The sequence below is a fragment of the Grus americana genome, chromosome Z (assembly GCF_028858705.1).
Source record: "Grus americana isolate bGruAme1 chromosome Z, bGruAme1.mat, whole genome shotgun sequence".
Classification (NCBI taxonomy): Eukaryota; Metazoa; Chordata; class Aves; order Gruiformes; family Gruidae; genus Grus; species Grus americana.
In genome coordinates, this window is record NC_072891.1 from 68752751 (window position 1) to 68767663 (window position 14913).

General features: G+C 36.4%; 1 protein-coding gene across 2 annotated transcripts in view; it reads right to left on the reverse strand.

The window, feature by feature from the left end:
- Positions 1 to 6263: 6263 nt before the first annotated feature.
- Positions 6264 to 14913, reverse strand: part of HSD17B4 (hydroxysteroid 17-beta dehydrogenase 4) — a 70015-nt gene continuing 61365 nt past the window's right edge. For both annotated transcript variants that reach the window (XM_054809839.1, XM_054809840.1), the window contains exons 23-24: positions 8664 to 8791; positions 6264 to 6832 (exon numbers count right to left, since the gene is read on the reverse strand). In XM_054809839.1, coding sequence (XP_054665814.1) covers positions 6743 to 6832; positions 8664 to 8791 — 218 coding nt within the window. In that variant the 3' untranslated portion in view covers positions 6264 to 6742. The remainder of the gene's footprint in view (positions 6833 to 8663; positions 8792 to 14913) is intronic.

Genomic DNA, 14913 nt, shown 5'->3' on the forward strand with positions numbered 1-14913 from the left:
GATTTTACTTCAGATGTGAATAAGATCACCTATCAGAAGAATTTCCTAAAGCCAAATTGGAGCTTAGTCAGTGTCAACCATTACCAGCCTCAGAGATAAATGATTGCTGGACATTTGCTTAACTCAACTGAGTTGGTGATGTGCATCACAGACCACACTAGGAACATCTTGTCTCATTTAAAATTTTTCTTTTTTTCCTCAGAAAATGAAGAATAACAGGCAAGTTTGGGTGGGGTTTTTTTCTTTTTCTTTTCTACATTTATACTTTTCCCTGCTGTGCTTGCTCACATATGTGAAAAACAGCACTGAAGAACCAAATAATCAGAGATTCATTTAAACTATGTTTTGAGCTAGGAGGGTTATATTTTATCTTTATGAAAAAAGAAACACCTAAAAAACCACATGTATTACATTCAGCCAGAAACTCTGCTACCTTTTATCATCACTTTCTAACAGGATTATGATGCGCTCAGCACCATAGCTATTAGGAGCTCTGATAAGGTTACAGCAGATAGCCAGAACTGCATTGCCCATTGTTCATAAAAATCAGGCTGAGCTTCACATAGCAGGCGGCTGAACTGTGCAGAGCACAGACCAGTTTTGACCAGAAAAGAAACAGATATAGGGGAGCAGAAAACAGGAGGTTCAGGCAGGTTCATGAAAAGGTTGGGCAGCTTCATGAGTCTCATGCACTTCATCTCAATGGAGAGACTAATACAAGTAAAGAACAGTACACAAAAAAAAGCAGTGTAAGAGAAAAATACTTGTATAGTGCTTCGAGATTTAACCTGGGCACATTGATTGATGCAAGCAGCAATTCAATTTCTATTTTCTGTGGGAACCTGCTGTCCTAATAACATTGGAACTGCTAACCAGATTGTAGACTCTTACACTAGTAAGAAATTAATGTGCTTTTTTCTTTTTTTTTTTTTTTTTTTCTTTTTCTTCCCCCTAATCCTCCAGGAACAGGAAATTATTTGGGTAAATTTAGAGGATGCAATCAAACCTCAGCAATTCACTGTGATTTTTTTTAGCACTTATAGTAACACATACTTTTTTGAGTGGGCTGCAGATAGAAACACAAACATGGATAGAAACACAAACTTATATTTACTTATTCCATTTTTTACTTAGGTCATGGAAATCCTGAAATCCCAACGGCAAGACTTTACTGGCAGCTTCATTTCTGTCCTGACTCAAGGCTGAGTGAGATCCAGACAAAATTTAGGTGCCATGATAGACTGTTCTTTCCCATTCCAAATCCAATTCTTCATAAACTATTGGCATTGCTATGCTAGCCTATGCTTGTGCTCCTTCTGACATGCCTTCACATGGCAACTGGCAACATGGGAGACAGCATAGGCAGGGAAGGGGAAAGAGGAAATATTGGTTAAAAAAGATTATAAATTTAGTACATTGACTTGCTGAAACTTTTAAAAAATATTTTAAGATCATATGAGATTATATGCTTCTATCATTAGAAATTAAAAAAGTTTAACCTTAACCTAAATGAGATATTTCTTTAAATTTGGGTATTCTCATTTGTTCTTTCAGCTTGTGTGATGTTCATTTTTTATTAAAATAGTATTAATTCTAGTGCAAAAAAGGCACTTGACATCATCAAGGCATATGTAGTATAGGGAAACATAAGAGGAATAATGTTCTAAAATGGCTCTTAGCAAGATGTATACACCTTACATCATATAATTGGGGCAACTTTACATATTATTGTACCTTTCTTGATTCTTTGAGACACAGTGACCTTAGAAGATGGGATTCAATGTAGCAGACTATGGGAACTTTGATAGTCCTCAGTGAGAGACACAGAGATCCACCTTTACAGAGCTCAGCCTGTCCACTGATCTAAGATCCTATCATGCCAGATGAATGCACTGATTTTTAGGCAGATTAAACATTTGAATTGTATCAAGGCGGCTCCGGGGAGATCTAATTGCAGCCTTCCAGTACCTGAAGGGGCCTACAGGAAAGCTGGAGAGGGACTGTTTATCAGGGAGTGTAGTGACAGGACAAGGGGTAATGGGTTTAAGCTGAAGGAGGGTCGGTTTAGATTAGCTGTTAGAAAGAAATTCTTTACTGTGAGGGTGGTGAGGCACTGGCACAGGTTGCCCAGAGAGGTTGTGGAGGCCCCATCCCTGGAAGTATTTAAGACCAGGCTGGATGAGGCTTTGGGCAATGTGGTCTAGTGGAGGGTGTCCCTGCCTGCAGCAGGGGGGTTGGAACTAGATGATCTTTGAGGTCCCTTCCAACCCAAACCATTCTATGATTCTATGAAGGTACTCTAGAAGTGATGTACATGCAACCATATTCACAGTTTACTATCTTTTTCCTAATTTCCTTCAGATCTGCTGATATTCGATGCTGTCTAGGTCAGTCTGCTGGAGATACAGCCGATGGCCTAATGGATGGAATTTCTTACTGCAGATGAATCATTGTGGAGAACTCATTCTCCCATGAGTAGAAAGGTACCCGCACCTACTGAAGGAGAAGAAAAAAAACATTGCAGGAATTGGGAGATATCAATATTTCCTCTCTCCCTTTACCCTTTCAGAGATTACGATCAGAAAGAAAACACTGCGATGAAACTTATCCCTTCTTTACACAGACCCTTGCTTAGGCTAGAAGGAGGCAATGTTATGTAAAGACAAAGTCATCACCTTCTGAATGCTGCTCTGCCCTTAAGGCTTCTGGAGGGTAATAGAAGATAAAATTTCACTGGTACTGACCTCATTCGGGGTATATTGCATTACATTAAAAAGTCTTATTTAAAAAAAAAAAACCAGTACATTAAACTATTTAAAAATTCTTACTTATCCAGCTTAGAATACTTTGTTATACCACTGAATTCTTCCATTTTACAAAGCATTTTAATTCATCAAGGTGACTCTTGAGTGTGGAAGGACAGTTGTTTTTACAAGTAGCGCAGCCGAACAGACTAGAATACAAATAGCCCTCAGGAGTGTGGTGCTTGTAGGGAGGCAGGAATAAGCGTTAGAGGAGACAGCATCTTAGTTTCTCTGTCTGAAGTTGCTCAAGTTTACCTCTCCCTCATGCCTCCACTCCTCCGCCATTTTATTTGTTTTAATATTTTCTGATTATGAATGCACTTGTCAACATATAAAGAGCTGTTATCTGTAATTATTGATGACAGCTGGAAGGTGTATTGAACTCCTCCGAAATAAACTAATTAAGAACAATTCCAGTGACTAGAAAGCATAAAATTTAGCGCAGAGTTCTCTGAAGCCACTACTAATAACTTACATAACTTTCCCCAGCCATTATTACTGCTCTCCTGCTATAATTAGAGGACCTGTAATTGACTGAAAAGGACATATGTCAGTGGAACTGCAATTTATTTTTTGCAGGATGGACAGGAAGGAAGACTGTAATGAACGTAAAGAGAAGGAAAAAGAGAAATAAAATAATTCTGCACCATGACTAAAAATCATACCAATTTATGCTACCAGGTTTAGCACTAAGTCAATTATTCCAGAAAGACAAACAGCTGAATTCTTACCTCTGACTGCTACAAAGCCTGATGTCCAGGCTTTACACTGATGTCCAGACTGCACCTTATTTACATGTGTACAGAATTAATCAAAACACTATAAAAAACACTTTGCAATAAACAGCAGACAATCTTGCTCTCCTCTACATATACTCTAAATAGACTATATGCACTGTGAAAAATTTTACTGCTAAGATGCTTGTAAAACCCTCCTTATTTGCTAGAGAATTTAGCAATATCACTAAAGAGCTACCCGAGATGTTTGGCAAACAAGTGGGGCTTTGCAATCCAAAGTAACGGTGCTTATCCCTAGCAAAGAAAAAAACATTCAAAGCAGCAGCTATCCTGAAAAAAGGAATGTAGTGTCCTGCTGTTGCATGTCTCTAGGTTCTGTGTGGAAATGAATGCAACACTATGCTGGTACTGCTGCTGCTGGATGACAAGAAAGATCCCCAAAAGCACTGAAGACGAAAGACAGATTGACAGATGTTTGGAACATAAGCCCCCAAAAACAGATGAAAGCAGCTGAGAATCACTCAGACTGAAACAACCACCTACTAAACTGGCTGACATTCGCTTGCATGGATTCTCTTAAAGATATTTGGGGTTATTATTTATTTCTGAGAATACCACTCTTAAAAGCTAGCAACCATGAACAGAAGGCTTTCACAAACCAGGAAGAAAAAAAACCCAAAACCTCCAAATCACTTCAGGTATATATTCAACATAGCAACATGACCTTACCTTCAACAGTAGTGAGTTAACAGTGTGAGCCAGCTAGAATGTTCTGAAGGTAAATACATTGCGGTAAAGATGAATCCAACATGCCAAAGTAATTAATAACAGCTATTCAGGCCACAAAGCAGATGAAAGAATTAAACACTTGAATTGTGCTCCTAGAAATGAGTCTACCGCAACACTGGGAGGTGTGCTCCATTAGCCTTGGTAGGGAGAGCAAAAGGAAGAGCCTTTTGCAGCAAAGTAGGGAGGACTTTCTGTTCCACCCAAGATTAACACCTATGGCCAAGTCACAATGCAGGGAAAAGTTGGTCAGGCTAAAGTCTAGGCTGTATATGTCAAACATCAGTGTAACTTTGGGGTATCTATCTGCTGTGTTTTTAATTAAGGCCAGTATTTGGGATATAACTGAAGCATGTGGATTTTGTGTCCAACTGAAACTACACAGGATAGGACTCATCACAAGAGTACCTATAACTGATACAGTTCTTGGGTTATTCTTTCATCCTCACCCAACACATTTAGTAAAATGTTGTTCTTTAGTAGACTGAACTCCAATCTGTTGAATCGCAACAGGTATCAATAGTACCAACTTCCCTTGCCTGAGTATTTTTGCTTCCTACTTCCCAGCGGAGGAAAAAAATAGGAGTATGTTCCCTCCTTGTACAGCAGTGCTTTAAATTTTCAGAAAACCTATGGGGCTGAGAAAAAAAATAATCTGTTGTGAATTTTCAAGACCATGTGACCTACAGTAAATACCATATTCTTAAATAGATGTATTGAGAATTGCTTTCCTAGACCCAAAGTTAGTTCCTCACAGTTCCTTTTTCTTAATACACATATCTTTACATCATTATATATAGATTTATAGACAGGAAAGATATATGTGAAAAATTTTTTTTTTTTGGTGTAGCATGTGCGTGCATAAATGTGCAAAGCTGCAATCAATCTGTCCTTCTCATACAATTTCTTAAGAGAAAGTAATAGAACACACTTTTATCTGTTTCTCATACAGTTGCTTGGTAAATAGAAGCTGGGCAGCACAGGCAATGATTACGTCCTACTTTATACAGAAATGACTGCTGTGAAAAAGTTAAACATTAAGTGGTTAAAGGACACTTCTTCAATCATTTCTATTGGATGGCCTCTTTGAGGTGGTGAAAATCACACTTGTTCTGTTTCCCATCTATTCATGATGTAATTTATGTGAGATAGTTGTTGACATACTTCAGTTTCATATTTCTCTGCCTGAATCAAAGCACAGCTGATAGTACAGCTGTGAAAAAATAAATTTGTGGAGAATTTGACTCAGTACTACAACATGTAGAATATATCCTCAAACTGTTAAATTCACCTGCAGCCCCAAAAGGCTCTTTAATGATGACAGTCTGCTCACAGAGTCAGGACAATGATGTACCTCCCAGTTTTGGGACCCAAAAAAAGGAAAAATTCCATCCTCTAAGATAAAGCAAAATAATTTTGTCATTCTGACCACGGAGAGAAGCATCAGATGGCCTGAATTCTTCAAAATTGTTCAACATAGAACAAGTTTGAATGAGAAAAAAAGACACTGAACACACAAAATGTTCGTCACATTGGTGAAATACAAGTTCCAGGTGTTCATGTGAAAATCAGTGATTAAAAGCATACTTTCCTCAGGAAAACATATGGCCACAGCTACTATCTCAGTTCTGGCCATAGGTACAAAATGAGGAATTCACTCAATACCTTTCTCTGCTGCCATGATGGTGGTCCTCATGAGAATGAATCTACACGAAGAACAATCTGGCTACAGCGACAGCCTTTGGTGCAGTGTAATACCTCTCAGATGAAAAAGTTTCCCCTCAAGAATTAATGCTTACCGCTTTCCATGTAATTTATAAGAGTAACTTATATGAAAATGACTGTCTAAATAAGGTGGGCAGAGCTAAAGTTAAAGATTTTTTTCCTGTACAGAAAAAAACCCCATGATGACAAGATGTAAATAAATGGAATTTACTTTCATCTTCCAGTTGTTTTAATGGATCATGTGAACTTAAGACAAAAATAATGTTAATTTTAATAACAAATCAACTAGATTCATAGAAATTAAGACATTCTATCTAAGACAATATAAGTGAAGACTGACAGACACATAGAAGAAGATATCAAAGATGTGTATTGGTTTAATTTTCTTCAGAATTAATATAGAAATATATGCATCTTTGTAAGAACTACATACATTTGATTTAGATAAAGGTGTACTATGAGAAAAGTATGATTCTCTACCATTGCTAAGAAACAAAAAGGGGCAATATTAAGTTACATTCATTTCATAATTTTCTGCCTACAGCAATTAAAATAGTTTGTATATTAGAAGTATAATGAATCAGTACATTGATGTTAAGTAGCCTGCAAATTTTCAGTCATTGACTCTGAACTAATTGAAGCTTCTATCTTCTGAAGTTCTTCACTGCTATGGGTAGATGATCAAGCAGTTCAGAGTTTGGCATAATCTTTCAGGATCATTTCCAATTTCTGGCTCAGCATGATGTTCCCCTTGACTTTTAGTTTACCAGAAAAGAATGCCTGCAAAAAGCAGAGGAGAGGGAAAAAAAATATTCAACTGTTCACCCACAATCCAAAGAGTTGCTATAACCAAACAAGAAGCCAAAGGTAAGTGTGGTTTTTTAGCGCTCAAAAGAAAGCCTTCAGTGCACAATGCCCATTGGTTACTGGTTATTAACAGAATACCATCCAAGTTCAATTTTAAGAGCATCCAGAATCCCAGTTTTCCATCTAGAGCGCAGGCAAGGCCAAGTCTATCACTCAGGGCAACTTCAGTGGCCTCCATTTCTTTTCTACGTATAGCACAGAGGACTTCTCCTGGTAGGAGACAAACTTCTTCACAGAAACTGATGGCAAAACTTCACCAGCGTACAAAAATAAAGCTCCCAGTTCTCCCCTCCCTATGTTACAGATATCCGTATATCCTTATATCAAATGAGAAAACTGAATGAAAAGGTCATTTAGTGAAAATTAAAGGCCTAATGAAAAGGTCAGCTACTCAAATTCCTAACAAATCCAAACAGGAACTTGAGCAATAAACGTACATATATATTCCAAAGAAACGCACTGGCTTTATTCACAGCATATTACAACAAACAGGAACTAAACGAGATTTCAGTGCATTTGAGGAATCATAAATCAACTAGTATTTTCATTGAAATGCTTGTATATTACATTTTTATTGTCCCTACTTCAAAGAGCTGTATACCCTGTTTCACTCTAGTTCAGTGTTGTTTTTAAAAAAAAAAAGTTTTGCTTCGCTGTGGCTTCGCAATTTGAAAGCTCTTTGAAAGTTCTGAAACAATGTGCTTTTGCATAGTGCCATTAACTTGAAATACATTCAAATAAGGAATAGAGAGTGCCAGCAGAACAGAATTTGAATAGATGTTTTGAGCTTCTTTAGATGAAAAACTTCACAGAAACTCAAAGGGAGTACTAATACCTAAGAATAAATAATGTTCCTGAATTGCAATCACTGTTCTTTAACATTTTGAAGATTATGCATCAACATCTTGTTTGTTTATGCTTTCTGCCTGCTGTATACAGAGGGTCACAAAGGATTTTACTCATGTGGCATGTAGGACTTATAACAAACATTTGCTATCATCGTTAGTTTCCAGTTTTACAATCAAAGTCTCCAACAACTTCTGCCTGGGATCAAAGAAAAGTAACTGTTTGATATATGATGAGCTTAATTAAATTTTTCATTTGCTCAAGCTGTAATCTGTAAGATGACATATTAAATTTGTGACAGTTTAATTTACTTTTACACAAGGCATTTTTATTAGCAAAATTAGTAGTTTTAAGTAGCTGATTACTCCAAGAAGCTAAAAGTGCAGACCCAGACTACATACTTTCCTTAAATCTTTTTCTCCCTTTAAAATCTACGTAGGTTGGGTGAATTTTGACCAGTTTCAAGGGATCTACGTGTATGCATTGTCTGAGATTTCTCTTTGCTGCAGGAGTAGCAGTAAATCAGATATTGCAATAAATACCAACTTCATGCAACATGACCAAACAAAACAGCCTGAATGATCAAACTGGCAAACCCTAACCTTGCAAATCATATATTGTGAAGTGCCAGGAAACAAACAGCTGATTTTGTACTGCCAGGCTTTATGTAATTTGACGTATCTTTGTCTCTAAGATGATAAAGATGGCATAAATTCCTCATCATGTCTGACTAATTCAGTATAAGGTAATGATGCGCTTATATCTCATCTGACTCCAGTTTGCACTTTCAAAACATCAAGTGTTGTGGATTTTGGAACGCAAACAGTCATGAATCAGTGCTTGATTTAAGGCAAATGTCTCCATGCAAGTGAGTATGTCTGTGACGCACAGGTTTTACCTTTTGAGGGTTGGTCTTTTGCTGTACCACATCCATGAAATCCTCGTCTGAGAGAGTGAAGGTGGTATCAGCAGAACTTCTTGCAGGTCCTTGATACACTGCTCCAGAACCATTCTTTAAGTCAATTGCTGAGAAGAAGCACCAAAGATAGTTTTATTTCAAAACAAAGATTAAATTTTCAGTCTAAAAAACACTACTCTCATGTATTATTATGAAGCATTCAGTCTAAACATTAATCTTGAGCTAACAGCCACTTAGAAAAAGAAAGGTTTTTAATTCTTCTTCTTTAATGAAAGAAAATAGAATAGAAAAAAGTTATTCCTGTACTAAGGGGAAAGGGGCTTACAGCAAGGACTGCCATTTGAAAATTCCTGCATAGACAGCAAAAAACATTTTTAAACAATACTTAAGATTCACAAGATATTAATTAGTTCAATTACTGCAAAAATGTTAAAGTTAGTAATAAAGCTCTAATGTTTTAAAACAGTATCTTATATTCAGAAAAGGCAAATGTGGTGATGTTCAAACATGCTGCTGCATTTTCCTGCTCTGCCCCACAGGCAATATAGCCCATTCTGCTTCATGCAAAGAACATTTAAAGCCTTGCCAAATATCTGTCTGTCTCTTCTGGAAAACAAAAAATTCCTCAAAGTGTCTGGAGCTTCAAAGTGTTCTTTTCCCACACCAAATGACCTGCCAAAATAATTTATTACAAGGCTAACACTATGAGGTATTGTGTCATTTGCTTAGAAGAATATTAGAAGAATATTTTGACAGGATGTGCACTGCCAAATCATTCTCAGATTTTGCAAATTCCCAGTCTTTCTCTTTATAACTTTTTCTCTTGCTCTCCCTCCCCCCGCCTCCCCCAGCCTTTTTAAAAGCAAAACAAAATCATTATTCAAGGAGATGTTCCCATAAGGACATGACATCTCTAATCACAGAATCATGCTGCCTAGCCAATACTAATACTGTCAGTTGGTTTCTCTTAGTTGACAAATTTTAAGACACTGGCCCAACTATGGAGACTTATTTCTGCATAAATTTCTCATGTGTAATTTTTTTCCAAATAATTTTTCTGGAAGGGGAAGGTGAAGTATACAAACTGGAAATTGCTTTTGTCTGTTTGAGTTAGATCTTTAATTTTCTGAAATCTGCTCTGAGTAGTATTTATCCAGTTATAACAAAACTGGAAGGGGAATTAAGTGTACAGTGATGCTTAGCGAGAAGTGACATACTGGATTATTATTATCCATTTGATTTTAAGGTAAACTATAATTTCAGGAACAGGTTTAATGGACATCACTAACTTGATGCAATAAGAGAAGAAGAAAGCAAAAAAAAATATTACTGAGCCCCAGATGAACAATCTATACCTTCTGTTTGTGGGTAGGAACTGTGTAACATTCTTTTGACCCAAAACAGCTACTATATAGTCTAACATTGTAAGTAAGCCTTTAAATATTGCTCCTGTAGGTTATGTAGGCAAAGACTATCACTTTAAAAAAAAAAAAAAAAAAATCAATCAATCTTATGAACCATGAAATGCAAGTTTCACAGCAGATACCAGCTCCTCACATTAAGTTAACCAAGCTTAAGTGTCAATGTGCTTTTAAAATAAATCTCTGCTGAAATGCTAGCAATGTATAAAACCTCACCATTCCCTTTGAGCCAAACAGCACTGGTCAGCAAACCCCACATATAAACTCACAGAACACACACGTGGTTTTCTAGGATACTTACAGTTCCTAATTAATTATTTAGTTTTAATTACCTTTGGACCTTATAAATCAAAAGAGCATGAGTCCCATCTTGTGCTTCATTTTGCATGCATTAATTTTTTTGGCTGTCCCTACCTTTCCCCGACCATTCCAGAAGAGAACCCAGATGCTGAAAGCCTGACAACATCTCCCAAGACACAAAAGACCCTTTTCTCCTTCTCTACTAAGCACTGGCTAGAAAAACATTTTTGATATATCTCATTGATAATACTCATCCAGCAGTCTCACTAGTGTAAAGTTTAGCTGACAAAAAGAATTAAAAAGGTGTAGTAACCCAGTCAAGTTCTAACAATTCCTAGATTTTAATCTGAATATAGTACATACTTAACATTGTTACAATCCCTGTTCTCCCTCTCCATTTTCTATCCAAGTCTCAAGAGCATTGCTTATCAATCCACGTCTATAATTAATTGTAAGCTCTCAAAGCACAAAGATGCATAATCATGGTACTACGGCCAAAACTGTTACGTTTAATCACACCAAATCTGTAACCCATCTCAAATTAAAACTTATTATACATTCTAAAAAAAAGAAAACCAATCTAATAGTGTGTTCTTTTCCCAAAAATATGAAAATATGATTTCCATTTCCTCTTTAGTCTTTAAGATCATTAAGATTTTTGCTAAGGAAGGAAAAAAAAAAAAAAAAAAGAACAAAGCTGCCACAAAATAAGAGTTCTGTAACAACAAATACTGCCTTTTCACAAAACATGAAGTACCTTGACCCACCCCTTTCTTAAAATTTTAATGAGTTATGACATTTTAAAAAAAAAAAAAAAAAAAAAGCCACCCAAAACCCCAAAGATGCAGGAGGAAATGAAGCCCTGAAACTTGATACGTAAGCCCTAGTGGGTGAATTCTGGTGAATCACACTGGAGAAAGAGTGATCCAAAATACACCACATGTAGGTATTTTGAAGAGGGAAAGGAACTTCCCTCCTTATAGAGAATGGAAAACTACCTCAAAAACTTGCTTATTCATTTTTTTGCAGGCGGTGAGGGTGGTGGGGTGGCATGTGGAATAAAAAGATTAGAAACATATCATCATTTTTCTAGCCTCCTGATGTATACCTAGCCTAGAGTTTTTAGATAATGACTGAGACTAAACTACAGCACTGGCACATGGACAAGTGGATATAAACTAGCAATGAAAGAAATGAGCCAAATACTGGAATAGATTCCAACCATCAGAGCAGAAAAATTGTAGCTTTCCAAAATCACCAGAGAGAGTGCCCTCTTGTAAAAAACAACTTTATGAGATAAAGCTATATAACACAGCTGCCTGCTGTAGCAGGAAACAGTCTTGATGCAAGTCTCCTATACATGTCTTCTACATGTATCTCCTGGATACATGTCCCTGTGGTTACAGCTACTGTCTCATCACTGCAGCTTGCACGCTGCACTACGATTACAGCAGCCGGCTTGATAATGACTTGGTACTGGCATAGCTACGTCAGCACTCAGGTGGCTAGTGACCTGGGCACCTGCCAGGCAACTACCTCGTGCACTGCTAGTGCGACGCCAATGCTAGCAGTAACAGATGAGTAGCCCAAAGGTGTCTCTGGTGTTCTTTGTTCCAGAGAACATGTAGCCCTCCACGTCTGCTATGGATACAGCTCTTCCCCAGACATTCACATGCCTTATCCTTTCCATGCAAAAACCGAAAGTTTGAAACACAGGTGTGGTACTCCTCAATACTGTGAGCAGCAACACAAATTAAACTTAAAGCTGCAGTCCCTTCTAAAAATCAACTAGCTTCTTAAATATGTAAAATTTTAGTATTACACACCTAGCAGAAAAGCAGAATCAAGCAGTTTCAGTGGACAGAACAGTAGCTTTCCTTCAAATTTTTGTTTTCACTTGTATATATATGTGTTATATTACAGTAATTAAATATTTATTTATTATTATTGTCCATAAGATGCTGTTGTCAGAGACATTATAAAAAGGTAAAAAAAATCATATATATACAGGCTAAAACAATAGACTCTGACATTCTACAGCAGGTAGCCAAATAGCCTAAAAATCTAAGATTTGGGGCACAGGTTTTGCTTTGCCTTTGAAGAGTGCCTTACCATTTCTAGGAGAGAAATATTAAGGGGTCAGACTATTTTTTGTTTGGTTTAATTTGGGTTTTATTCTGCTTTACAGAGAGTAAGTAACTGCAATAAAGACTCATTCTCAAAGCAAACGGAACAAAGCGTCACCCACTCTTCATTGCCTGAAGTCATACTGCATCATAAATTATTAAGTAGTTTTGCTGTAATTTGTCAGATGCTCACAAATCAACTGCAGGTAGCAATTTCTCCCCAGTTCTCCTAACAAAGTTTTATCCTTCTGAGAACTGGAAAGGAACAGAAGTATCTTCTGCCTTCAGCAGTGCCCTCAGAAGCATGACGAAAAGCAACATATGGGTAAACTCTTCTGAGTAGTGTTCTAGAGAGCCATTAACTATCAGCTAACAAATCTCAACAGCAATGTCTTTTTTCTACAGAAAGAAAAGTTGAAATGAAGTAGCTTAACTCTAAAAAAAAAAATTATAACCATTGAAAACAAAGGCAATTGTTTTACTGTAATAAATATGCAGGAGAGAGCAAAGCACACTTTAGGTAGTGAAACCAACTGGCAAAATCAAAGCTGACACATCTCAATTAAGAATTTTGTTAAAAAATAAGATAGCTCCAGTACCGATAAGCTTATTCCTTAGGTTTTGATACTGCCAAAATTTGTATTGCTTTATCTTCTTAAGAGGATTTTCAGCATCCTCTTAAATTAGAACAGTTTGCTTCTATAAAGAAATAATACTAATTAAGACTAGTTATCAGTAGCTACAGTTCAACTTTGTCTAGACAGCGAATGAGCTGTACAAAATTTCACATCCTGAGTGCAAGATCAATGGTTCTACACCTCCCCATGGCTTCACACCATCCACAGAGAACTACATAAAAGTAAAGGTCATCGCTAATTAAACTGACTAGTGTTACTAACATTACCATCAAGAAGTATGTCTGTAACAAAAAAAGCTAAATCCAATTCACAAATCTCACTTCACTTAAAGTAGCAAGCAAAAATCTTGGCTCACTGAAGATAATCGAGATCAAAATGTTACAGTTGTAATTAAAACATTAAAAATAAATATAAATAATAAAAAACTCAAACCCACAAACTTTTGGTGCCTGAAAGTCTGGAAAACACCAGAGCGACTGTGTACATGAGAATGAATTTCACAGCGGTCCCTAATACTTCTGCTTTCTCTCATTTGCTTCCCTCCCAGCTTCCTCCTAGACCTTAAGAGGCTCAATGACATTAGCATAAGATGCCGGAGCTACAATCATTGAGTAGATAATGAAACAACTAGCATCAACTCAAGGCTTAAAATAAAACAAAAAACTCCCCCCAAAATAATCTACCTCCTCACATTTCAGTTGTTTCAGTGATGATATGGCAAGAATTTTGACCATACATGAAGGAGTATGCAATATTTATCCACAGGAACTGAATTCTAAATTAATTTTAACTTAATATTTTCCATTTTGCTTTATTGTGGCTATAAACATTATGAGATCTAGCTCTCAAAACGGCAATTTTACTTTTTTAAGAGTGAAAGAAATTTCAAAATTGTTATAATCTGACTTAGCATAACATTTACAAAACTGATTTAAAATTACTGTACACAGAGTATCAACTAATAATCAGTGGGCCAAAATTAAATGTAGTGTAAAGAAGTGCAATTCTACTGACAGAGTTGACTAACATTAAAATTTGAAGCAGGTTTGAAATTGGTCAAAATAGTGACACATAATTAAATTCACACTATATCAAAGGTAACACTTTACAGTAACTTTACAGTTTTTAAAAAAATAATTTGTCAAAGGCTAAAATTTCTAATTATGTACAGAAGTTTCTATTCCATTAACAACAGAAAAAGTCAAACATTCAAGTCAGTAAATGGCATTGTCAATGCTGGCTATTCTAAATTAGCTGTCATCGTTCATGTGCATTACAAAAGTTTTGGTGATGACCACATAAAGATCTGTCAGTAATCTTTTGGGTTGTCGACAATATCTTTAGCACAAGAAAGCTGTCTTCCTTTGAATGCAAAGCCACAAACTACTCTCTTCTCCCACATTCACCATGCAAAATTAATTATCTGGTAGAAGAGGCAGTACATGATGATGCTTTTGAATACTGAATAATAACTTATGCAAACAAGCAAAAATAATTAACCTGGCAATTGCTTACAAATCTTGAATGGTTGCCTCTAGAAGGTCTTTTTTTGCTTTGTGTTTGAGGTTTTTTTAATGACCAGAATAGTGTTTCAAAAAAATCCCCGAAATAAAAATCCCATCATGCAGATATATATACTTTGCCATTAAAAATCTACCATTAGAGTTACATAGACAACAATAGTAGTATGCAATTAATCCACAAAATGACAAACTGTGAGAGATGACACTACAGTTGTCACAAC